The sequence below is a fragment of the Caloenas nicobarica genome, chromosome 15 (genome assembly GCF_036013445.1).
Source record: "Caloenas nicobarica isolate bCalNic1 chromosome 15, bCalNic1.hap1, whole genome shotgun sequence".
Lineage (NCBI taxonomy): Eukaryota > Metazoa > Chordata > Aves > Columbiformes > Columbidae > Caloenas > Caloenas nicobarica.
In genome coordinates this window covers 16,495,657-16,520,194 of record NC_088259.1, presented here as the reverse complement: position 1 = coordinate 16,520,194, position 24,538 = coordinate 16,495,657, and the positions used below count along the sequence as shown (strand labels likewise).

The following is a 24,538-nucleotide window of genomic DNA, read 5'->3' as shown; positions in this document are numbered from 1 at the left end:
TCCTCCTACTTGATGATGGACAGTTTCAAATGGCACTAGGTCACTGGTCATTAATTGGATACATCTTTTATACTGTACCCTGACCAAGAGAAATTATATTATTGTGAGCAGTTTCTGGCTACAGAGCTGGATGATGCTGAGCAGGGATTTCATATGTGGGGGACTGTCCGAGTTTAAAATCTATGCCCAAATCCAGTGGTGGGATCATGACCCCTGGAGTAATATGGGATAAGTTCTTCTCCCCTCCCTCCCTTTTTATTTAATTCCTTCATTATTAATCACAAATAGTTTTTGAAGTGCAGAGTTGCAGGGGAATGCCTAAGAGATAACCTAAGTGTGAATGATGAAAACGGACAAGTCTGAGGAGCTCGAAGGGGTGATAACTCCTGCAGTCACCTGTGGGTGTGAACACCCGGAAGAGGAGGGCAAAGGACACTGTCATCACTCCAAGAAAACGATCGAGCGGAGAAAATAAAATGGTGGTTTCACCCAGCATTTGAGGACAGGAGGTAAATATTGAGGCAACATGCTCTGTCCTCATCTGGTCCCCTGCCTCTTCAGAGGCCAAAAGGGACCCTGCTGCCACCCCTGTTGCTAAGAGGTTTTGCTGGTGATAAATCTCTCCTTGCCATCCTTGCCTCCCTGTGTGACCAGAGCACTCCAGGTTGCCTGAATAGACATCTGACTCCTCCATGGCACTGATCCACTCCAGGAGAACACGAGCACACCCTTGGTCAGCTCTAGTGGGACACATGCACATTATGAAAGCATACGTGGAAGTGGAGCCTGTGTGTACATGCTTTGCTGAATTAAACTGGAATAAATGAATGGCAGAGAAATTGCATTCAAATATTGGATGTAGGTACTTGAACCTAGACACTACTCTTGTTTCCCATAAATATCCCACAGACAGGGCAGAGAGTTGGAGGCCACTTTCCAATACCAACAGAGAAAATATCACTTATCCAGCAACCTCTTCGTCTCAGTGTAGGCAGAAACTATTGCAAACATCAGATCTCCCTATGATAATCACTGCACAGACTCAGTGCCAGCTGCCCGGAGGCCTTAATTGTGCTGTGGAAGTGCTGCTCTCCCAGGTCTGGCCATTCCCTTTCACTTCCACGTAATCTGCAGGGCGACAGCGTCCCAGCACAGCCTCCCCAGGAGAGTCTCTTCCTCAGAAGAGAGCAGACTTACACGCTTACAGTCTAAAACACAAGCATGCAAAAGTACACTGTCCAGAAGGAAAACAGAGCCCAGGATGCATATTAATTACCTGTGGCATAAAGCCCAGGCAAGTTTGCTGTTCCATAGTTGAGCTATAAATCTGTCCAAATAGGATTCTGACCACATCTGCCTTGTTTATATTACAAGATTTTACGGCCATGTGATTCTTCACCTGGAGAGGAATAGTATCCCTGCACAGCCAGTTAAGGACCGAGATGTATTATCTGGCAAAAAAGACTTCGATATTCTCTGCAGGCCAGAGAGCATCTGCCTGTACTGCTGTCGCGTTCCTGGGGCCGGGGGAACCGCTCGGCTGCTGAAGAACCCCTGCTCAGGAGCTGCTTAAGTGTCTATAAAAATTTCATCCCTTTGTTTTCCCCAGCAAAAAGCTTCAGAATAACAGAAACGTTTAACCCTCCCATGCAATGGGAGAGAGATGGCTGAATTAGGGAAAAAGTCAGATTCCCTTCCATGTTTCAGCCATACTTCACATCTCCTGGGTCCAGCACTGCCATAATTATAGCTACAAAAAGCAGACGAGACTTTAATGGCCACACAGGATGCTAGGGCTCAGGTCCATGAGTTGCTTCACTGTGGTTTACCAGCCCAGTGTTCCAGCTGCAGAGGTTACTGTTGGTGTTCTTGCAGCAAGCCCTGTGCAACAGGACACTAGGCACCAGCTCAGCTGGGTGGTTTGGCAATGCCTGCATGGCTGACTTGGTGTGGGAAACACTTGTCTGTGGCTCAAACCTGACCTGGGAGCTGGGAAAGCTCTAGTGTTTCAGTGTGCCTCAGTTTCCCTGCCTGCAAAATGGGCTTAGGCAGACTCCTGCAGAGCACTCCGTGATCCCCCCAGCAGGAACACTGCACAGACCGAGCAGAGAGCAGCCTGCTGTGTCGATCCAGAGGATGTGACTTCTGCAAGTAGAAGCAAGAAAGTATCCAAACTGACCAAAAAACCAATGCAGATTGTTGAACATCTGTTCCACAGAAACAATCTCTCCAGGCCTCTTGGATGCTGCAGATGACACATTAACCGTATGCACTGTAGAATTTTAATTCAAGAAAGGGAATGTCCCTGTTTTCATAGAAGCTTAACCAGCACACACTCCTGGCTTCCTCAGTGAGATGGGTCCTTTAATTGCATCATAATTCGCTCCCCCTTTCCTACATGCTTCATGTTAAACAAATGCTTAAGACTTGTTGACTTCAAGGAGACTACTCACATGCAGAAAGTTATGCACGTACTGAAGTTCTCTGTTCTTCGCAAGGCTTTCTTTTCACCTCTAGTAAGATCCAGCCAGAGGATCAGCTGGATCTGAGCATCATTTACACCCTAGGCAGAGCGGGAGGGTCAGCTGTCTGTTTTGATACTCAGTCTTAAGACATAACTTTTTAAAAGGGCGGGGGAAGGCATATTCCATTCCTTGTTATTGTATGAACATAGAGCTCCAAAAATCTGCACTCTACTGGATCCCAGAGGAAAATATATGAAATAATTCATATTCATTAGAGTTCTTAATCCCTCACACACCAGAATTCAGCAGGCTGCTAATGAAGACAATTATAAAGCACTTCACACAAAAAGCAAACCAGAACAGGTGCAAAGGCTGAAGCTTTGCCATATTTTGCTCTCTGTTCTTTGGCACAGGGTGTCATTACTTTAAGTGTACTGAAACATCCCAGCAGTTTAAGGAGTCAGTCTGAAAGGAAAAGAGGTGACATTTAAGATTAATCATTAGGTATTGACCACCTATGACACTAAATCAAAAAGGTGACAGCTGGCCAAACTAAGCTTTATCTGTATTCCTTCTGAAGAACACAAGCAGAGATGATGCTGTACCAGCAGGGCAGTAAAAAGGCAGACTGTGTTTGTTTTTCCCCTTGAATTAGGGCTCGGATGTGCAAGTACCGGACAAAGAAGTAGCACCCAAAGGATTTACATTCTACCAAAACAAGCATGGGAAAAGCAAAGACAGACTTTCTGTCTTTCGCAGATGTTGGTCAGAGGAGCAGGAGAGGAAAAAAAGTCACCTTTTTGAGTTAGTGCAGAAAACTCACAGCAAAGCCATGACCCCTGATCTGCCACTATCAGCCACATCTCTGCCCAACAGACCATTGACCTCTCTCAGTTGGGGGTTTCATCCCTCCTGCATGGAGGGAGGACATATCAGAGCAGCAAAATGCCAGGAGGTTGAACTCAAAAACATCGAGCTAAATTTTGACTCTTCAGAAACACTTTGGGAAAGACCACAGCAAGGAGGTCAATGGTGAAGAACTTCTACTGAAAGAAATAGGCTTTTAAAGAGGGAGTTGCAGTGTAATTTTGATGCAAAAGATCATTCTGTGGGCAGGAAAAGGGAGCCCATTACCAGTGCTATGGCTTATTCTCCCCCCAAAAATGCTAAGTAAAATAAATACTCCAGCAGGTAGGTGATAATGTAGGGAACAAGGGATGAAATGACAGCTGAGATTTGAACTGTTTAAAGACTTGGTAGAAAAGGAAAAAAGAATTAGGAAGAGACTCAGTAGTTAGTCTTCCTTAGGATATAAAGTGTTTAATTACTGATAGAAAGAATCTCATTTGCTGACCGTTTAAACACACAACTGTACTGTACGCAATGATACCTTTTATTTTGCACACAATTATCCTGTTTTTCCACACACAGATTAAATAATAGCTTGTATAAACTGCAAGATACACTTGCATATTCCAACTACTTGATTTGCATGCTAAATCACAGCAACTGTGTGTACAACCCAGCTCTCCACCCTTCCTCTGCATGCAGGCCTGCTTAGATCTGCTCAAATCAAGACCCCAGATTATGTCCATGTGGAAAGTATCAGTAATGCACTCATGTGCCAAAATCAGCATGGAGTGTGTGGTGGAATGCTTCCCAGTTGCTTTAGGATTAGTTTATAGCAGCAAAACCTGTGATGCAACCAGCTTCGGTGAATTAAGCAGGCCCAGCCAAAGCAATAACTTTCTCTCCATCTCTGCCCCACACACTGGTTTGGAGATCACTGCCTCTGTGCGAGAGGACGACCAAACAGGTCCTTTAATCCCTCAGTGCTTTGCACAGCTCAGAGCCCTGTGGCAAACTGGGATCCCAGTTTAAGCGAGCAAGTGGGTGAGGCGAGCAGCACAGATGAGGAGCAGACACAGACCATTCTTCTGCCACTCCTCCAGAAACAGGACAGTTTGGTTATGGGATTAATAGTTATGGAAACTAAAGCCCCTACCTTTCTACAGCAGTTTTTGTTTACTCTGTAAAACATATTTATGACTTGTTTTGGGGTAGCATACACAAGCTGTGAGTCAGGACAGTGTTGCACTTAGTAGTATATAAACACGGAACAAAAAGATAGAACTTCATACAAAGAGTTTATAAATTAAGTTACATCTATTACTCCTGGAAACGACATCACCATGCCCAGGTTTCCTGCACCATGAAGCAAGTTTTCCAGAAGACAGTGCAAACTAAGAAGCATTTTACAGCCACTTTACAAGAAGCTCTTAACAGCATCTTTTAAAATAACTACTAAGTCAAGTGGGTTTCATTCATGGCCATTCATTCATAGCCAGAAACTTTATCAAATTTGTTCTTTAGCTTAACGGACATGCAAAAATAGTGGAATTATACCCACACAGGTATTCAGCAGAGAAAAAAGAGAGGCCATACATCACCTTAGTGGAACCCGACGAATTTACCTGACATGAGGTCTCATATTTCAGCAGGTAGATTGCATGTGCTAAAGCTGGCTTTGGCCAAGGCTACAGGTGTTAAATGAGACCGTTCCCTGGGATTGCTGCAAGTCTAAAGTGACTCCTATAGGATAACATTGTGTGTAAACACAGACAGAGAGAACATGAACACGTCAATTAGCAAAACAAACCCTGATATCTGATGCGATCACGTTTGATGGAAATATCTCCTTACAGGACAGCATGTCCCATCATGCTGAGCCACATAGAGGAACTGGGAGTCAGGAAGGGGTCGAACACACACAGCGAGTGTTGGGTCTGTCGGTACCTGGGGTGACATAAAGGGACTGCGAGGTTCTTATTCCTGGAAAGCTGCCTTCGATAACATCTGCAGGGCTAGTAGGCCCTGAATCAGTGAGAATTAATCAGAATTCACACACTACATCTCATCTGCTTCAAATTTACCTTGAAGGATCAAAATAACAACAAGTAGGACCCAATGTACCCAGAGTCAGCTACAAAGCCCACAACATTGTCCAGAAAAAAAAAAAGTAAACGCCAGTCATGCCATTTAGCATCTCCTCCAGAAGACAAAACTAGGGTTGACGTATCTGAGAGCTCTCCTAGTACCAGGTCTTCAGCTCTCCTGGGAAACTGGATCCACACAACCTCCTTGTAGTCCCTCCCAACACTGACACAATCTATCTCAATACTTTGCAAAAACTGGCAGGTACGTTACACTGAAAACCAAACCTGCCGCTGTGTGAGCCTGCCTTCCTTGTAGTAACAGGTATCGCACTTAAAAGACATGGCTCTTCTCAGCTAAATGCTGCAAACCTGCTAAGATCAGACTCTTACCTGGGGAAGACTAGAAGCTAAGAATAATTGTGTGTTGACTAACCTGAGCTTATTTCAGCTCACTGGCAACAAGCGTGTAGTACAACTGTAAAGTGAGGGGGCATTTGCTGCCAGAATATCGGTATTTGTTCATTTTTCACCTCTATCCCAACAAAAGCTATTCTTTCTGAGAACGAGCCTGTTCCTAAGTGACAGCAGTCAAGATAATCAGGCACAGATGCTCACACAACTCTTAGTCCAAGGGCTGAGAGGAAAGCACTAGAGTGAGCTCTGCAGCCCAGCCTGGCAGGATAATGCTGTGTAGGTCCAGAAAAAGCTCCTAACTGCTGTCTTCAGCCTCTGTCCTACACCAGTCAACTTCAGATGTAACAGCTCCCATACACTGACAGGCAGAGTGGTGGATTTGCCTACACAAAACACAGCTACAAAAAGCTGATATCTGCTCCAGTTTGCTCTACCTTTATAGACCAGCTTTTCTTCTTGCCTGTATCTGGGAGATTTTCCTATTTACTATTTCTTCTGCATTGTCATATTGAAGTGTAGATTGATAATAGTCACTGCACCAGGCAGTCATGAGAATTAATTAATGTTTGTGAAGCACTTTAAGATCCTCAGATGAAAGGAGCTAAGAAATGCAATGTATAATTATTATGTATTATTAATAAACTTCTGGCACATTGACAAGAAAGCAGACAACACTTTCTTTTTTCACTTTTCTAAAAAGGTTTAACTTCTATGCTATGAAGTACCAATTTACCAAAAATTCACAAATAAGTAAACAAGGAACAAAAGGTCCCTATTCCAAGTCAGAGTCTGGGTTCTTCTGATAGCAGACAGCAAACATTGCCTCAGAAAGTGAGTTATACTCCTTTTCTATCCAGACACTTGATGAACACAGTTTTTGAGAATGGCCAGATATGGAGAAGTAGAAGGATGTTACAGTAATTACTAATAGTCAAAGTGGTCAAATGCACCAATTATGAGAAGTAAAGAGAGTTTGTCGAATGTGTGATCACTACAGTTAAAAGCAGGTGATGCAAAAGAAAATTAAGTGTGCGGAGCAACAGATGGACATTTTGAAGCCAACAGAAAAATTACAGCCCTGTGAATGAAGTTTTTCAGATCTGAGAATGTACCAGATACAAACAAGACTCCCAGAAATATGAAAAAATTAAATCTGCGATTCATTCCTAGGCAGTTTCATGGAAGCTTTAAACACTTTGGTATTATGGCTGCCTCTTGAATGCTTATGGCTGCAATCCAGCTGCACCAGAGAAAAAAGTGGTCCAGGGATTAAGGGTGGATTATGATGCTGTTCTTTGGTCCATCACAGACCCCAAGCAGCCAGGTAGTCCCTCTGCCCCCTCTTCAAATACACCAGGATAACCATGCTGCCCTCCTTCACAAGAGAACTGTGAGAACAAACACTTTACAATGCACTCAGATGCCAAGGTAGAGAAATTTAAGGACTGACAGATGCTGAATCACTCCAGAGTAGGATACGACCGGACATAGTCATATAAAGGGCTCCTCAGGGAGCCAAGGAGCTGCTCCTGGTGCTTTGTGCCACAACACATTTCTATTCCCGGTTTATGCTACCATCAGATGCCATTGAAACCAGCCAAGAAAAGCATACCTGGCACATGGAAGAGATTTTTCATGTCATGGAAGTGTGTTTACTAGAGTTCCTGACTCTACAAAAGATTTTAAGTAGCAAAACTGAGACAGACCTCTTTGCTCGCATCTTCAACTTACTGTTTTAGCAAAATGCTTTTGGGTCTCTCTTAAAAAATACTCAATCTTAAGTCTAAAATAAAATTTGCTAAGTATAATCATGTTTTAGAAACATTTTGTTCATCAGTACCAATCAGAAAATTTCTGGTGTTTATGTTGTTTATGCACTGCAAATGAGGTTTACAGGTCCATTTTGTTCAAAATTGAGCAAGAGAAAAGGGAGTGGGTAAAGGACACCAGAAGCTCACCTATACCATAAGAGTGTACTGGTGAGTTGGGACAGGGGAAGCCAGGATCTCCCCAGCTCTGCCCTGGCTTTCCTCACTGACCTTGGGCAATGATCACCTCTTCCCTTTAAGATGGGGATAATACATATATCACAGGTTTGTCCTGGCCTTGAGTAATCCATCTTTTCAAAGCACTTTGAGAGCTTTGCTTGATGAGTACAGACATTATAATACTCATCTGCTCCTATTACATTCAATGGGAGTTTTACCATCCACAGAAGCAGGGCTGGGGCTGCTGGTGTTATTGAGCGACCTAGAAAATGAATGTGTTTGGGATATTTAAATGCCAGCATTTTGGGAGGGGCTATAGCAAGTACACAAATACAGTGCTTGTGTAGGGATGTTCAGCACTCTTTCAGACTTGCTCTAGAATAGAGAGAAGAATTTTTTCATTAAAAACCAGAAAGAGACCTCACTAAGCCCTGCTGGTAAACATGTGCAGCTAGTGTCAGACTCTAAAAGAGACAGGGGAAGCCAAAAAAAAGCTAGGACATTGGAGAAAAACTAAAGACCAGCTGAACTCAGGGGACAAAGCTTACTACAAGGTTTACTTTTGCTGTACTGAGTAACTGAGAAAGCCGGAAGGAGAATGTGTGGCTATTGCCCCAGGGACCAAACTTAGGGCAAGGTCATCTTAAGGATAAAGAGCGCCAAAGCTAAAGCAGCTCAGGCATGAGAGTTAAACAGCAGGGCATGGAGCAGGGATCCCTGAGCTGTTGCCAGCTCCTAGGTCTGTGGCACAGAGCACCACAGAACTGATTTACCCACTCAGCCCTTGAAGCAGTTTGGTCCCATAAGGACAGTGACCTCCAAGCCGAGCTTGGCTATCACCGCAGTGCCAGTGCTCCCAGTCTTCGCCCATGATGGAGCTGAGGCTCCATATCTAGGAAACAAACTGGGCAGCTCTCGTAACAGTAAGGGTCTGATTCTTATCTGCCTTAACATACTAGAAGCAGTAACAACATATAGCTTCTATGTATAGCTTCTTTAGAGAAGGCCAATATTCATGTTTTGCTGACGTTCACAGACCCCATTGTGCCTCTTCCATCGCTGCCAGATATCTCCATGGACTAAATCATATTGACTGTGTTTATTACAAGAACTAAGTGATCAGCTGTGAACTTTCTTTGACATAAATATTTTGCCATCAGCAATGACAAATAGCAACACTCGCATTGTAAAAGTAACATTGGATTATTCCTCTCCATGGGGGCACTCACATCAAGGGAAATCAGAAGGAAACTGATCTTCAGGATCAAGAGGAACAGGTAAAAGGAAGGACACAAGGGAAATGATATTTATTCCACTGTGTAAGAACAGTTAAGTGAATAAATTGTTTTAAAAAATGAAAAGAATTGATTTTTCCACACAGCTCTGGTGTGCTCTGAACAGGGCTGCCATCAGCGCACACATCAGGGACGGCTGCTCGACTCGGCTGGGCTGCAAGAGCTTTGCATGGGTACTGGCCAAAGTGGCACCTGCACATGTCACACCACACTGGCGTTTCCTGAGGGGAACAGGCCCAGCACTTTTCTTCTGAGTCCCATTATTACTAAGTGTCTGCAGTTACAGCTGAATAAAACAGGGACTTTCCATTCCTGCAATATTTCCTACATTCAACAGATGATGTTGGCATCTAAAACCACATCTGCTCATAGGCTGAGCAGGATGGAAGAATGATAAGAAGCAAGGGGATTTAATTTCTTAGAGATTTTTCAAAGGTACAAATGAGAGCTTGTGCTTTAAAAATAGCATCGACTATACTTCTATAGCACACATCCTCCAAGGAATTCAACCCGAGCAATAAGCTTGTCACTTCTCTCCCGAGGCAGGCAGTCTCACACAGATGTGGATGCTTAGACTCAGGGATGACCACAAACCTGCTCCAGGCTCTCCTAGCAGAAAGTTACAGATAGGTTAAAAATCTAGGAGAATGCCTACATATGTTTATGCATACTATACTTCATGGACTCTACGGCAAGTACATCAAAAGAACTACTGGGCATAATAAGTTTAAGCTTTCCTTTTATAAAATTCTTTAGAGACTGCAGATCTGCAGGTTTGTATTATAAACTGTGGAACCCAAACCATTTCCAGGCAGAAAATGCCAGGCAGCTGCCTGCCTGGAGCCAAGGGCTGCAGTAACAGTTTTGGAGAACAGATCACCTTGGAAGGGCAAGGATCCCCTTGGAGAGCTTAGAACAAGCTTCTTGTTCGCAGACGCATCCCATGCAGGAAACAACATGGGATGTTGCATTAGGGATGTGGGAGGCTAACAAGCCAATGGTCAGTGCATCTCCTATGTTACAAGGACTCCCAGCAAGATTATCTGGAACCAGGAAAAGAATTGCAGAACATAATTACCAGGCTAGCAATAATACTAGTTGTTGGGGTGGGTTTTGGTGGATTTGTTTGGTTTTTGTTTCGCTTTACCTTAAACTGCAAGTTTAGGAAGGCTGGAATGCAGAGGAGTTCTGGGAACTGGCAGCACAGCGATACATTGTGGGAAGGTCACTGATGAGACTGAAGCAGAGGACACCTTGCAGGGAACTGAACAGAGGAATTAGGGCTCCCCAGACAAAAGATATAAGAAGTTAAGTGGAAGGACAAGGACCCAGAAAGGAGCTGCAGGATGAAAAGAGATTGGTGCAGAACAGCAATCATTTGTGTGTTTCCACAGGATAGGGCTGTGTTAGAAAGCCAGTGATAAGCTATAGATCAAAGGGGCAAATCCCTGAACCCAGGGGGAAAGGCTTTGGAATGAGGCTCTGCTTTTGAGAATCTCTGAAGAGTTTACTCTGGATGAAGGGAAAAGCTCTCCTATTTATAGCAGAAGAGGCAAGCTAGTAGCTGCATCAGAAAAATTAAAGTCACAGATGCAAGCAAAATATGGGCAACCTGGCTTTAACAAAGTCAACATCTGCCTTGTGATGGGAGGCTCAGAGACACATGACATGGCTAAGATGTGGCCCCTGCAATTAGAGAGAGGGGTTTCCTCTGCTGAATGCTAAATTCAGACAGGTTTAGAGATGAATGAAAACTGCATGCCATAAGGGAGGGCCAGGAATAGAAAGCCCATGTGGGGGAAGAATGCCTTAAATGTAGCAAATGTATCTCCAAGAGGCTTTATCATTCTTATTTTGTCACTACTATCAACAATAATAAGAAAAGAGCTTACAGAGCAACCTCCCCAATCCCTGAACACCACATCCAGAGATTAGCAGCAGAGAGCAGTGGGCAGCTCGAGAAAAGCTGTTCAACAAATGTAGAGGCACACATAATAAGATTACAGAATTGGACTTGCATGTTTTCAAGGATAAACGTGATATTATTGCATTGGCAAAGACACAGTAGGAACAGAGGAAAGGGTAAGAAATAACCTGCCAGAACGGAGGGATTGCCACAGCTGAGCTCCCAACAGGGCAGGGACAAGTGGGAAGCAAAGGCAGCGAGGAGAGGAAGTGCACATCCTACTTGACATGCAGATATGCAGAGAAGGTTTTTGCAAAATGGATGATGTCATCCTGTTTTTCTCAGCCTTCAGGACAGCAAAGGAAAAATAGATGAAACCAGCACATGCAGAGGAGTCTGTAAGACAAGCAGACTTTTGCCCGCACCCCCTCCCCCACTTTGTGCAACACTAATTGCTTGAATATTGATTGGGGAAATAATTTGTAAGGTCTAAAAGGAAGGATTTCTTTTCCTCCTAAGAGTCAAAAAGGGCAATGTTCTTGCAGAGTTGCTGCAAAGGTCCAGGTGATGAGAGAATTTCCAAGACCATATAAGTTAGCTAATTAAGGTGTTGAGTTCATCTAATGTGTTATTTGTTTATAATAGAAATCATGGGACAACTGCAGTCTGATTTTTCAGGATGCCATGAAGCCTAGTCAGAACTACAGCTGAGCTGGCTCTGCCAAGGGGCACAAATGTCTCACCAGGCAGGTAGACCCGCAGATCCCAACTAGCTTGGTTAGTACAAAACCTCCAACAGCTACAGGAGAAACTTCTGCTTTAGAAACCCAGGGCTGCTAGCTGGGTTGCAGGTGACAGAAACCAGCTGCCCAGGCTTAGCCTTGGCCAGGGAAAGAGTACTTATGATTAAAAGCCCAAACCAGAGTGCTGGAGAACTGGTAGCCACTACTACACTGACACGGACACTAAGTCCCAATAAAAAGCAGGAGTTCAGTTTGGCTCCTGGAGAACTGCTTTTCTTTCCTGAGGAAAGGAAAACTACCTACAACAAACTGTAATAGCTACTTCAGAAAAATAGCTGCACCTCGTCTTAATCTATGGTAAATCCAGACAGAAGCAAGCACCAGAAAGACCTCTATAGTTAAAAATCATGTCATGAGTATACCAAAGTACAGGAAAAATGCTATTTAAAATGCAACAAAAATGCACCAAACTATTATGGGAGACTAGGAGAATGATAAAAATAAGTAGGAACATGCAAAAACAGTGATTGCAGGAAGAAGACAAAGCATCCACAAAGACTGCAGTGAGTATTTTGCAGGGATATAGAGGCAAATAGAGCCACAGAAAGCAGGAGAAACTGCTCATTTAAACCATCTTGTAAGACTAGATAGAAATGAAGAGTTTTATTAATTAAATGCCTGCTGAAAATATTTTATTTGGTAAGAGAGTCCCTCAGTGCTCAATTTTTGTGCGCAGGAATTTTCCCGTTGGGGAAGGTGAGCACAGGGGAGACGAGTGCAGCAAGTGCCTCCCAGTTAAAGAGACTGGTGGGTGAAACGCTCCAGGGGCCTGTTGCACAGTCTGACCCTGGGGAAGGGCTGGAGTTCTGCCCCACAACACCTTACACAAGGACAGAGTTGCTTCAGTTACTGCAGCATCATAGGAAAGGAGCAAACCCCCCTCTGCCAGCACTGGGTGGTAATGAGGCAGCAAGCCTGGGGCTTCAACAGCTGTCTGATGTCTCAGCATAGAAATCTGGAGGCTCTCAAAGAGTTAAAATCTAGAAGAGTGTTCTTTCCAGTCACAGGGTGAAGCATCCAATGTAAATAAGACATTGCTTGCTGTGAGGTGGTTAGTTTAAAAGCCAGACAGATTAGTCAAAAGATATGGTTGAATGCCCAGTGGATAAACGAGCAACAAAAATAAAGGTCTGGGGGGATGCTTCTCTTATTTGAGTGTCTTCCACCCTGATATACATCACATACAATTCTTTAAAAAAAAAAAAAAAAAGAAAAACAAAACCAACCAAAAAAAAACCCAAAACAACAAAACACACACAAATAGAAAACAACTCACTCTCAGTATTTAACTGGTCCCAGTACAACCATGAGAAATTCTGCAGTAAGCTGTTATGGAGGAGTCAGGTTAGGTGCTGTGCAGAAAGTGTTAACACACAAACAAGACTGATAGCCAGCAAGAAAACCCACCTTGCTGGAGCAGGGGTTAGACAACAGGGCATGGCTTAAAGAGGGATTGTGTTTGGTTTGGGGGAGAACCTGCATTTGTAGTCATTTTCTAGACTTACAGGTTCTGCTCATGTTCTCTTTATTTGTTATATTTAAATGGAAAAAAGCTTTGCATTGAGTGTCACAAATCTAAAGAAAAAGAGTAAGCAAGAGAAGTACAGATCTTCCCAACAGTGATTTTAGGTCCTTCAGTGATGGTCGTTAAACCTCAGAATCATTTGCTTTGCTCCTGTTCTATAGGAAGAGTTTGAGCTCTCAGACCTGGCAAAGCAGCTGGAGTCTGGCTCTAGGAAGGAAAGGTGACCGAAGTTCCTGGAGGCCTGTGGCCTCGGGAAAAGTGCTTCACCCAGCAGACAGCTGAGGAAAGCTGGCCAGGAGCTATCAGGCAGAGGCTCAGATTTAGAAATTGCAGCCTGAAACAGAGCCTGAGCACAGCTGGCTGGGTCAGACAACGGGTCAGGCTGCCAAGTCTCTCTCCCCACATCCTTCCATCAGAAGTTGAAGACTGGGTCCAGCCTATTCAATATGTGGAATGAATTCTCATGAAGGTGATCAAAGCAAAGGGCATACTCTGGCATGAGAGAAAAGCTATCCACCAGCAGGGAGCAAATCGGATAAAGAAGAGGCTTAGCAGCTCTTCTGTCCCTGCCTGGTAAGCTAATTGTTCATCATGCCCATTTTCCTTGCTGCACTCCAAATGAGTAGAAATCTGCATTTGGGAATTGCTGGAATATCTGAGTTCTGAGAACATGCAGCACCATTTTCATTACAGTAACAAAGTTAAAGAACAGTAGCTTTAAATGGGAAGGATAATAATGCATTACCATTCACTCTCAATTAATCCAGTGCCTGCAATGCCGAATGCACTTACTCTGAGAAGTTTCTCAGAAAATGAAGCTAGAGTGTATTTCATTTATAAATCACAAAAGACACTTATTTGGCAAGAATGACCCCTGCTCATATACAATAAATCATGAGCATCAACAATCTCTAATGGATCTTGAGTCAGTGCCACAGACAGCAAAGCCCAGGGCCCGTGTTTCAGGATTCCAGGACTGTGCCAAAGGAACCTTATAAATGATTAATGCATTCAGCACAGTGTCATCTATGCCATTGGAGAGAAAGAGACATTCTGGGGCTCTGTTTGTCTTAAAAAAAAAAAAGCGATAATCTGTTCAGCAACTGATCGTGCATCTCCATTCCCATGCCAGAATGAGCCATTTAGCTCCACACTTAATAAAATCTCTTCCCAAGCTTTTGTACCTGTCCTTGGTTCATAATGTGCAACATTTTGATAAGAGAGAAGAGGTAAATAAGCCATGTGTTTTCATAAGCAGCCCAAAGCCAGACTTCCTATGGGATAGAGCCAAGCTTTGCACTCGCAAATGTACATACAGCAGAGAGGTGACATTAAAGAGGTAGCTCAGGCCTCTTTCTACTTCTCTGCCATACTGTGAGAACACTGATACACAGAAAATTCAAGTTTAGGTCCCTACTGCTCAGTCTCTCATGCTTTTCAATTATTCATCCCACAGTTTTCAACCTCTCCCCCTTCACTTTTGTCCCCATGGTTACTGAATCATTGTGTTCGCAGATATTTTCCTCACTAAAGAATGTGACTAACATGAGACAGCTAAATTATCAGAGCCAACTCTGATATTGGTTTCTCGTAACATGGATCTTATCTTCTAAAGACCTTCAAACAGATCGTTGCACTGGCACCAACTTCAAAGTAAGCAGCACTTCAACTATTGACAGAGACAGAGCTGCAGCAGTATTGCAAAGGAGACTTAAAATAGGCTGGAGTCAGGTAAAGAATGAAATCCAAATGCTGGTTTTAGTAGACTCACAGCCTAGGAGTGCATGATACAAGTAACTAGAAGATTTTACCATAGAATTTTAAATCAAGGCCTAGAAAGGAAGGCATTACTTCTTGACTGGACCCAGGTCTAAGAGTTCAAGTATATTTCCACTTCTTAAAAGCCAGTTTGGTTAAGCAGTAGGAGACCCACATGTTTGAGGCCCAAATAAATCACTTATTACAAAATGCACCAAGACAGGCCACTGTATAACAAGTCTACTAACCTCCAATCACAGCAATGAGTGTATGCTGACCCAGGGGTCAGTGGAGCTTCTCCCACACTGAGCAGCCCAGACTGCCCCAGGGAAGCTCAAACCAGATCCCTTCCAAGCTACTCAAAAACGAAACATTAAATCTTGTTTGCATCTGGGAGGCCTTTCTCCCCTTCATTCACAGAATCCACCCAGCCACAAGTGCCCAGATGCTAAAGCAAGCATCAGAGGCATGAGTCAATACACACAAGGCTTGAGAAGAAATGAGTAGATCTTACCTTGGCCGCTACAGAGGAGTTGGGCTTCTCCAGGAGGTCCCAGAGCTTTTTCCTTTTCTCAGCACAGCAAGTGTTATCAAATTCCTCCCCTTCCCTTTCCCTCAGTGTCTCAGCTTCTCTCTTCAGCTCCTCATTCATCTGCTCCTTCTTCTGGTGGTAGCGGGCCTGGCAGCAGGACTCCAGGTAGATCTCATCCACCCCCCAGTAGTCCAGCTCCTGACTGAAGGACAAGGCGCACATTTCCTCCATCATGTGCAGTTTGCCAGTACGGTAGAAGTTCAAGATTGAGGTGAATGCCCCGGGATGCCTGTCAAAGAAGTACTCGTTCTCCTCCAGGTTGTAGTCATCACAGATCTCCATGAGGGAGTCGTGCGTGTTGCAGTCTCTGAGCTTACCCAGTCTGGTCCGCGGCAACCTGTCCAAGGTCCGCCAAAGAACCTCGTGGGCCAGCCCCCCCACGTTAAGCTTGACCCTTCGGGAGCAGGCCTTGCTCCTGACAATCTCCGTGGGGTCCGGAGGCAAAGAGGTAGTAGAGCGAGATCCATGCTTATTCATCCCCAGAGGCATCGCTGGTCCCCCTCAGGCTGGACGCTCCAAGGTGCGGCGTGGGGCAGGGCGCTGGGGGCCGGCTCTCCTCACCTCTCCTTCCCCTCCATGCCCCAGAGCTGCAAGACACAACAACCACGGGTCGCGCCCGCCGCCTCGGCGCGGCCTGAGCCGCTAATCCGCTCAGCGGCGGCGCTGTCCGCGCCCGCGGTGCTGAACCGCGCTCCGCGGCGGGCGCTGTCCGCGGTGCTGGAGGCCGCCCGCTCCCACGTGTCGGCCCGGGCGCTGCCGCCGAGCTCCCCCGGGCGGCGGCCGGCTGTCCCCCCCGCCTCCCCGCCTCTGTCCGGGAGGGTCGCCTGCACAGCCCGTCCGGGGAAGCTGTGGAGGCTGAGTACGGCCCCGGGAGCCTCTGCTAGCAAAAGGCTGGGAGCTGCCGACTGATAGGGGAGGGCCCAGAGCTTCCCCGAGCACCGCTCAGCAATGCGCCCCCAAAGCCGCCGGGCGGCTAGCCAGGGGTGCGCTGGCACGTTGTCCCCCATCCCGCACTGGCCGACCCGGAGCGGACCGGCTCCGCCACCGCCGTCTCCCTAGTACTCGGGCCCCGCTGCTGCCGCCCGGCCCCGCCGCCGCTCCCGCCCGCACAAGGGCCCTGCCGGACCGCGGACTCCAAATCCCGGGTACCCCCCACGACCCACCCGGGGCAGTCCTTCTCCTCGGACCCGGCGATGCCCCCAGCCCTGCCCAGCCATAGAGACGGAAGGGAGATGCGGAGGCTTTTTATAACTCCAGCCTTGCAAATTTCCCCGAGGAAAGAGCTGGGGTTGGGAAAAGGGGGTATTTCCAGCCACTCTAACGACGCACTCTACCTCTCCGGGCTGCCCAGGGACGCCTCCCCACACACCCCACGCCGACCTCTGCATCACAGGGAAATCAGGGAAAAATCGGAATAAGGTAAAACCCTGAGCCTTCCTTGCAAAACCGAGTGGCTATGACAGCCCTGAGCACTGTTGCTTACACAAGATGGCACGAAGAGAAACCCTGCCGCAGAAAGAAACGGCTCCTCCATGCCCAGCCGGCACAGCTCTGGGGTCTCGGCCCCTCTCCCCGCCGATCCAGGTCCCCCCCAGTCCCCAAAACGAAATACACCGCTGCCTCCAGACCGCCGCCGGGGCTGCTCCCCGGCCGCCGCCGCCACACACGGGGAACGGCTCCTCTCCCTTGGCCCGAACCCGACCCGCACCTACCTCCTCCTGCGCGCTCCCAGCGAGGGGGTGCGGGGCTGTGCGGGGCCGAGGGCAGCTACATCCTGCGGCGGGGCGGGCAGCAGGGGCGGCCCCGCTCGCATCCCCCCGCGGGCAGCCTCAAGGCGGAGGGATGGCGGCCGCGCTCCCGGCTGTCCACGGAGCTCGGGGGGAGGGGGAAGGGAAACGAGGTAAATCGGATCCCTCGGCAGGAAGCTTTCCAAGGCCTTCCCTCGGCTGCGGCTCTTCACTCCTGCCTACTGTCAACGCTGAAGCCGCATCTTCCCCCGCCCCCTCCCCAGCTCTCTCTCCGTGCAGGCACAAAGGAAAGCTCCGGTACTTCCTTCTGCTGCCTGGGAACGGAGATCAACAAGTCTAGTCTGAACCTTCAGCTTTTCCCTGCAATTCTGTCCCGGAGTTGTTTGGAGTGAATTGGAAGTTGGGGGTTGAAGAGAGGAAGGCAGCTCCACCGTGAGCTGGGATTCAGCATTGCAGGGAAGGTTAACACTTTCCTGGCCGGGCCCCACCGCCCCAGGGCTGCTTTACAGTGGGGGCGGCGCATGGAACAGACGTGCACTGGGTGGAGGGCCGCAGCACCCCTCCTCAGGAAGATAGGTCTATTTCCACCGTCCTCCAGCTCCCGGTAGTTTCACCCATGAAAACAGGAGCAAGAATTTGTGCCAGAAGGAAAACGATGAGCAGAGAGCACTGATAAGCCCAGCAGGGCCCTACTGCTTTCCAGGGCCTGCTTGCTGAGCCAGAACCCGCGGAGCTCAGTAAGGCTGCACATCACCTTGTCTGCAAGGAGTGAACAAGACCCTTGTTCTCACTCCAACAGCCCCTCATCAAATAAAAGAGCCTGTTCCCAGGATGGTTGTGCATATTTGCAGATACAGATAGGAAGAATAGCAGCGGATTTCCACTGCTAGTTAAGACTATAAATATAATTAAGGGAACATTTACTAACCTAAAAACACAGCAAAAATGTAGAAAAGGGTGACTTTCCAGGCAACAGCACAGCATTCCAATGATCATTCTGCCATTCTGTCCTTCTTGCCTTCCTCCTTCACCCCCAGCAGGGCAAATGGACCTCGCCAGGAGCTCCATTAGCACCATTTAATGGCTAAATTATCATCACTCAATGCAGTTCACCTGCTTAGGCTGATGTACCAGAGGCACACAGCAGTGCTCGTTAGCCTTTTCTCCTCTCGCATTGATTGGCCATGGCTCTTGAACTATAATGACAGTTCCTACTACTAGGTTTCTAAAATATGAGCCCAGTGTCTGATTTTATGTGATTAACTACAGAAAAAGACTCTTAGTCTTGCTTTTTCACATTTCCTATGCTTCTCTCTCCAGCCCCAACCTGGCTCCCATTGCCCAGTGTACACAATGTCAATGTTATGCTATTATATCTGGTGTTTGAATGTCCACATCTTTGTTAGAAACAGCTTTCTGAAATCCTAAACAGTGTTTGGTTGGTTGGTTTTTTTTTTCTCCAGTACCTCCTACAATTATATATCATTTGTATATTTCAAAATTTCTTAGAAGGAGAAGTGGGTCACTACCTTCCTTTTGTAGATGAGGAAATTAAGATATAGAAAAGCAAGATCACCCAGGAGGGAGGTGGAGGGAAGGATTACAAATAAAACCTGCTGACCAGCTTGATCCCAGCCCAGTGCCCCTGCACTGAAGTAGCTCCCCCTACCGCGTGAAAACCTACAAACAGCATCCAGAACACTTCAGTTCTCCTCATACTTTCTTATCGTTTCACCTCCCGACCCTATTTCACTCCTCTTACAGCAGAGGTGAAAACCCCTGACCAGGGCTAGGAAGCTAAATCTGTTAATGATTACAAAGTGCTTTGAAACTTCCAGCTGGCAGGTGCTGTAGGAGAGCAAGTTATTTGTTAGCACTGGCATCCAGAGCATATTATCTCCCCCTGTGACAAATGCAGGCTGCTCTGCTGCGGGAAGAGGATGCTGGGAGGGAGAATGACAAGTAGCCTAATGCAGGAGATGCATCAGATTCAGTGCAGTTAAATCACTGGGAGAAAGGCAGCTCAGGTTTATTAGCAGGACATTTATATCTTCCTGCATCACTCTTCCTACCCTGCCGATGTAATTCATGTGTACTGCTGAGAGGCCAGAGAACCAGCTGTGGAGGGGGGCACCCAAAGGGTCAGTGTGGAAGCACAGACTCCTCCACTGCTGTGTGCTCACCCTTTCACACACATCTTCTTGCCAATGCTGAAAAATCATACTGGACTCTCAGGTAGAAGATGAGAGAGGGAGCCCTGTCCAGGGCAGACCCTCCAGCTGGCCGTGCCTGAGGTGATGCAAGAGTCTGGGGAGAGGAGAGGACGATTCCAACCCCAGGGTGTCTGTTGCCTGCAGCATTTATTGTCCCATGGTGGAGAGTTTGTCAGCAAGGGGCAGTGCAGGCCTAAGGATGCAGAAATGTGCAGCCTGCTTGCTCTTCTCCAAGGTTATCTAACCCACTCTTGTTTTGGATATTCCTTTCAGCTGATATTTTTGTATGCTGAGCTTCTGCAAACTTAATATATGGTTTGTTATTTCCACAGCCTATGGAAGCAGGCAAATGCTTGAATGAAGTCCATGGCAAACCGTGTTCCTTTCCAGGTGTTACAGCAGTTGTTGACAAGAAAACACCTTAAACCACAAGTACTTTAAAGGAAATGTGCAGAGCAGGGAAAATATGTGTTCTCCTGGGCTTACAGTCAGTGGTATATACGTTGGATCTCACCTGCCAGGCAGAAAAGGTCTGGAAGACCATGTTTGCTGTGCAACAACACAACAGGGAAATAGGCTGAATCTAAACGTGGAAATATCCCTCTGCTGATCTGCAGTGACTCCTCTGCCTGCATATGGAAAAGTATCACATCTTCACAAACACCCACGCCTATACAACAGTCTGGCATCTTCCTGTCCATCCTGCGAAGCAAGAACAGAGGCTGATTTATATCATTTTATTGGTCACAGAAAAAACAAAGGACTGTGAGAAAAGGCTCTTCATCCGTAAACAAGTGCTCAGCCCCATCACAGCAATGGTATGTGGAACAATGGGTTTCCAGCAGAGATGGACGCAGCAGCTTTGGTGGTCCAGGGAGTTTTGGCTGGTTCCTGATGCTGAGGGGATGCTGGGTTTCATATTCTAAAATGAGTTATAGATGTAACAATAACTTGTATTGTTCTTGCAGCCCAAGGGCCTTGTACTTGTGAGTAGGAAATCTGGTCACACACAATAAACTGTCTCTGTTACAGAGTGTTTCGTATTATGTCCCTTTAAGGATTCCCTGAGTTTCCAGGGATTTTCTTCCCAGCCTAGAAACACTTTAGGTACAATGGAGATTTTCTTTTATACTCCAAAATTCTTTCCCTTAAATGGGAAAAAAAAATCAGATTTCTTGGCAGAGGTCTGTAACAAGTGTCGGAAAGTGCAAAAAGGACTGAGATCCATAGTGTGGAGTGGTTTCAGCTACCAAGAGCCCAGAAGCATGGAAATACTGGAACACCAGGGAAAAATGCTGGGCACAGACAGTGAAATACAGTCCAAAAATGAACCTTAAAGAGACAAGGCTTTCCTTGAAAAACACAGGCAGAGCTCGGATGGCAGCGTCAGCAGCAGCTGGGCTCCATCATCACATTCTCCCTCACTGAAAGCCCCTTTTGGAGGAGTTCAGCTGTAGCTGCCAACCTGCGGTGCCGCAGGGGAGCAGGTTCTGCAGGCAGGGGGGAAGCCTTGGTGGCCACGAACTTCCTGGCCCCTGGCCTGTCCCCCCAGCATGCTCCACCATTCACTTTTGCCCTCTACCAGCTCCTCCTCTCACCATGGTAAAAGAAAGCCTTCCCCAGACTGTTTATGTGAATTTATAAGTCCACAACAGCTCGGTCCAGAAAGCAGGCCCTGACCCCTGCTGTGCTCTCTGGGTCCTCAGAGAAGCACCAAAGGATCTGGGAGGGCTGAGTTGCTGGACTGGATATCTGCAAAAGCAGGAGATGGAGGGAGGAAGAGCGGAGAGGTCTCAGCAGGGACCAGAGAGCCCCTTGGCAGGCAGCAAGGTCTCTGAATACTCTCTCAGCTATGGAAGAGAAAAGACAGGTGAGGGCAGCCCTCTCTCATGTTTGGGAGGACAGTAGCCGCATGGGGACCCCGTGCTGTAAAAAGTTGAATTTTTCATCTTACCTAAACTTTTAAGATGCATTTTGAAGTCCCAGGAGTGCCCAAAGTGCCCCCGTTGCAGGATGCTTCCCTTCCTCCTGCTTCCTCGAGGAAGGGCAGACCAGAGCTGCATCCCACTGGCCTGGCACCGCTCTGCAAGCTCTTGGAGCTTAGTCGGCTTTTGGGCTCCTTTGACCTTCAGGAAGAGGGCAGGAAACACGCCAGTGCAAATTGGTTATCAGAGAAGCTTCTGGTTCAGGTTCCCACAAGGCGCATTCGGAACCATCGCTCTTGGCTCCAGCTTTCTGCCTTTCCCAGGATGTGCATTTCCTCCCTCGCATCTACTAAGTTTCCTCTCTGCGCTCACTGACCACAAACGCACGCTCCACAGCTTCTCTTCCCATGACTGGCTCCATCAGACTCACCTTCCCTCTTATCTTGATGAGGGTGAGTCTGGGGGACCGACTTAAAGCTGCAGAAGCACCAGCCTATTCCCTAAGGTATCCAGGTGTGTAAAACATCACCTCCTGGCCATGTCTGTCTTATTCTCATCAAGTTTGAGGCCAATTACTTCAGCAAGGAAAAATACAAAATTTTCTGATGGTTGAGGAATAAAAAGCCCCCAATGTGCCAATTTGTCCCTGTCACCCCCCTGCTAGGGAATTTGCAAGATGACCTGACAAACTAATTTTCTCCTACCTATCAACACTATAGGCCAAATCCTTGTGGCCCCAGGTCCCTGTCCCACCCAGGAGGGACCAGTGGCAGCAGGATCCCACCAGCCCCTGCACCCTATGAACGGTCCAGGGAGACATTTCATCCTCCCAGCTTGTGTCGTTCAGGCAGGGCTGGCACCTGTCAAAACATCCACTTACAATACGTTATCTAACATTTTGCTTTAAGCACCAAGCTTTGTAAAGCAATTGGCCTTGCTGTGTTATTCAGCAACTGCAGATTTAGCAGCCCCTGAAGGGCTGGAGGCTCGTGTTAGCCACCTCGGCATCGGTCAGGAGGGCAGCAGAGCTGGTGGGGCCAGCCAGCCTTTGCAGCAGTGGAGATGTGACCTCTGTCTCACAGGGCTGACCAAGTGCCCATCCATGCAGGCTGCTTTCCACCCAGCTGCTGAGAACTGCAAATGGCCATTCACAGCCTCCAGGGTCTGCGGCACACCAGCCAAATGCTGACTGCAGGTAGACTGGGCAGACTTTGGGGAGAGCCAGGGTCCACAGAATCACAGAGTGGTTGGGGTTAGAAGGGGCCTCTGGAGATCAGATTCACCAGAGCAGACTGCACAGGAAGGTGTCCAGGTGAGTTTGAATGTCTCCAGAGAAGGAGACTCCACAACCTCTCTGGGCAGCCAGTTCCAGGGCTCTGCCACCCTCAAAGAAGTTTCTCCTCATATGCAGATGGAACCTCCTGTGCTTCAGTCTGTGCCTGTTGCCCCTCATCCTGTCATTGGGCACCACTGAAGAGTCTGGTCGTTTCCTCCTGACACCCACCCTTGAGATATTTATCAGCATAAATAACATCCCCTCTCAGCTTACCTTCTCCAGGCTAACCAGACCCAGCTCTCTCAGCCTTTCCTCATAAAAAACATGCTGCAGACCCCTCATCATCTTTGTGTCCCTCCACTGGACTCTCTCCAGCAATCCCTTGTGATCTTGCAGAGGAGCTGGGTCTCTAAAGGGCACTCCAGGATGCGGCTCCTCACAGCACCCTTGGAGCAGGAGATGAAAAGTCAGGTTCCCTCCCTAAACAACTTCCACTTGAGCTTGGAGACATGGTTCCTTAATGTGGGGAGGTGACAACAGGTAGCTGACCTGAACCGCGCTCCTGCTAGGATTTGCTCCTGCCCCATAACCACTCGATTTCCATCCCTGGTTTCTCTTGCCCAGCTCCTCTTTAATAAACACAGGCTGAGAGCTCAGCCGTAGAGGCAAAGCAAACACATATCTCAGCCAACAGATAAAATCTACTTCGAGGTCTAATCCTGGAAAAATGCCATCACTTGAATGGCCTGAATCTTGGCGAGTTTTCTCAGAATAATAAGAGTAAGAATCGCTCTGTTCTTGCATATGTGAATCCTAAAAGGACTCTGCAGTCAGAGAACAATTTCAGGTGGTTGCTGGGAGGAAAGTACCACAATATCCCCTTTCAGATAGAGGGAAACAGAGGCTGAGAAGGATTAAAGTGACCTGCCAAAAGCTGCGTGTGGTGAGGGATGAATGAGCAGCTAAATGTACTTTAAATCTTAGGAGATATCCTTCAGTGATTCCAACCAAGATTGTTTGCCTTGTCCCCACTATTGCAGTTAGTGGCGGACACGTTTCTCAGAGGCTCCTGCCATCCCTGGCAGAAGCTTTTACAGGAGTTGCATGTCTCAGTGAGAATAAGGCTGACAGGGGTACCCAACAGCTTCAGCTTTTTGTTGCTCATCTTTTATGAGGAACTGGCAGAAAACAGTCAGGATCTGAAAAACTGGCATGAATCCACCCCTTCTGGGCCATTCCCTGATCTCAGTTGCCCTAAGCCTTGAGTAAACGCGTTCTTCCTTCTCTCCTCCTTTGTGCCATTCAACAACAGCTGGAACTGCTTTGGGGTCAGAAAGCCTCATGCCAATGGCTGCAAAGTGACACGAGGAGGGATAAAATGTAATTTCAAGCAACTATTTAATGTTATCTCTAGTACCAAGGTGTCTGGCTCCCCTGGGGGCAGCTCCTGCAGGAAAGGCTGGGTGGCTTGTGCCACCAATGGGGCAGGCTCCTTGGAGAGGGGAGAGCTTTGATTTCAGTGACATCCAGTCACAGCTGCAGGAATAGCATCAATTACCTCTCAGAAGGGTCACTTCCAGCCTTTCTTGGTTATTCTCCATGTGTAACTTGCCTTTAATAAAATACATTTAAATTTGCAGGATTATGAAGACCGTTTTAAAGCAGCTTTTCTAACACTCTGTTCTCCTTCTCTG

General features: G+C 47.1%; 1 protein-coding gene across 1 annotated transcript in view; it reads right to left on the bottom strand.

Moving 5' to 3' along the window:
- KCNB1 (potassium voltage-gated channel subfamily B member 1) overlaps positions 1-17,684 on the bottom strand; it is a 113,883-nt gene extending 96,199 nt beyond the window's left edge. The window contains exons 1-2 of the mRNA XM_065645529.1: positions 17,395-17,684; positions 15,605-16,269 (exon numbers count right to left, since the gene is read on the bottom strand). Coding sequence (XP_065501601.1) covers positions 15,605-16,171 — 567 coding nt within the window. The 5' untranslated portion in view covers positions 16,172-16,269; positions 17,395-17,684. The remainder of the gene's footprint in view (positions 1-15,604; positions 16,270-17,394) is intronic.
- Positions 17,685-24,538: the final 6,854 nt, after the last annotated feature.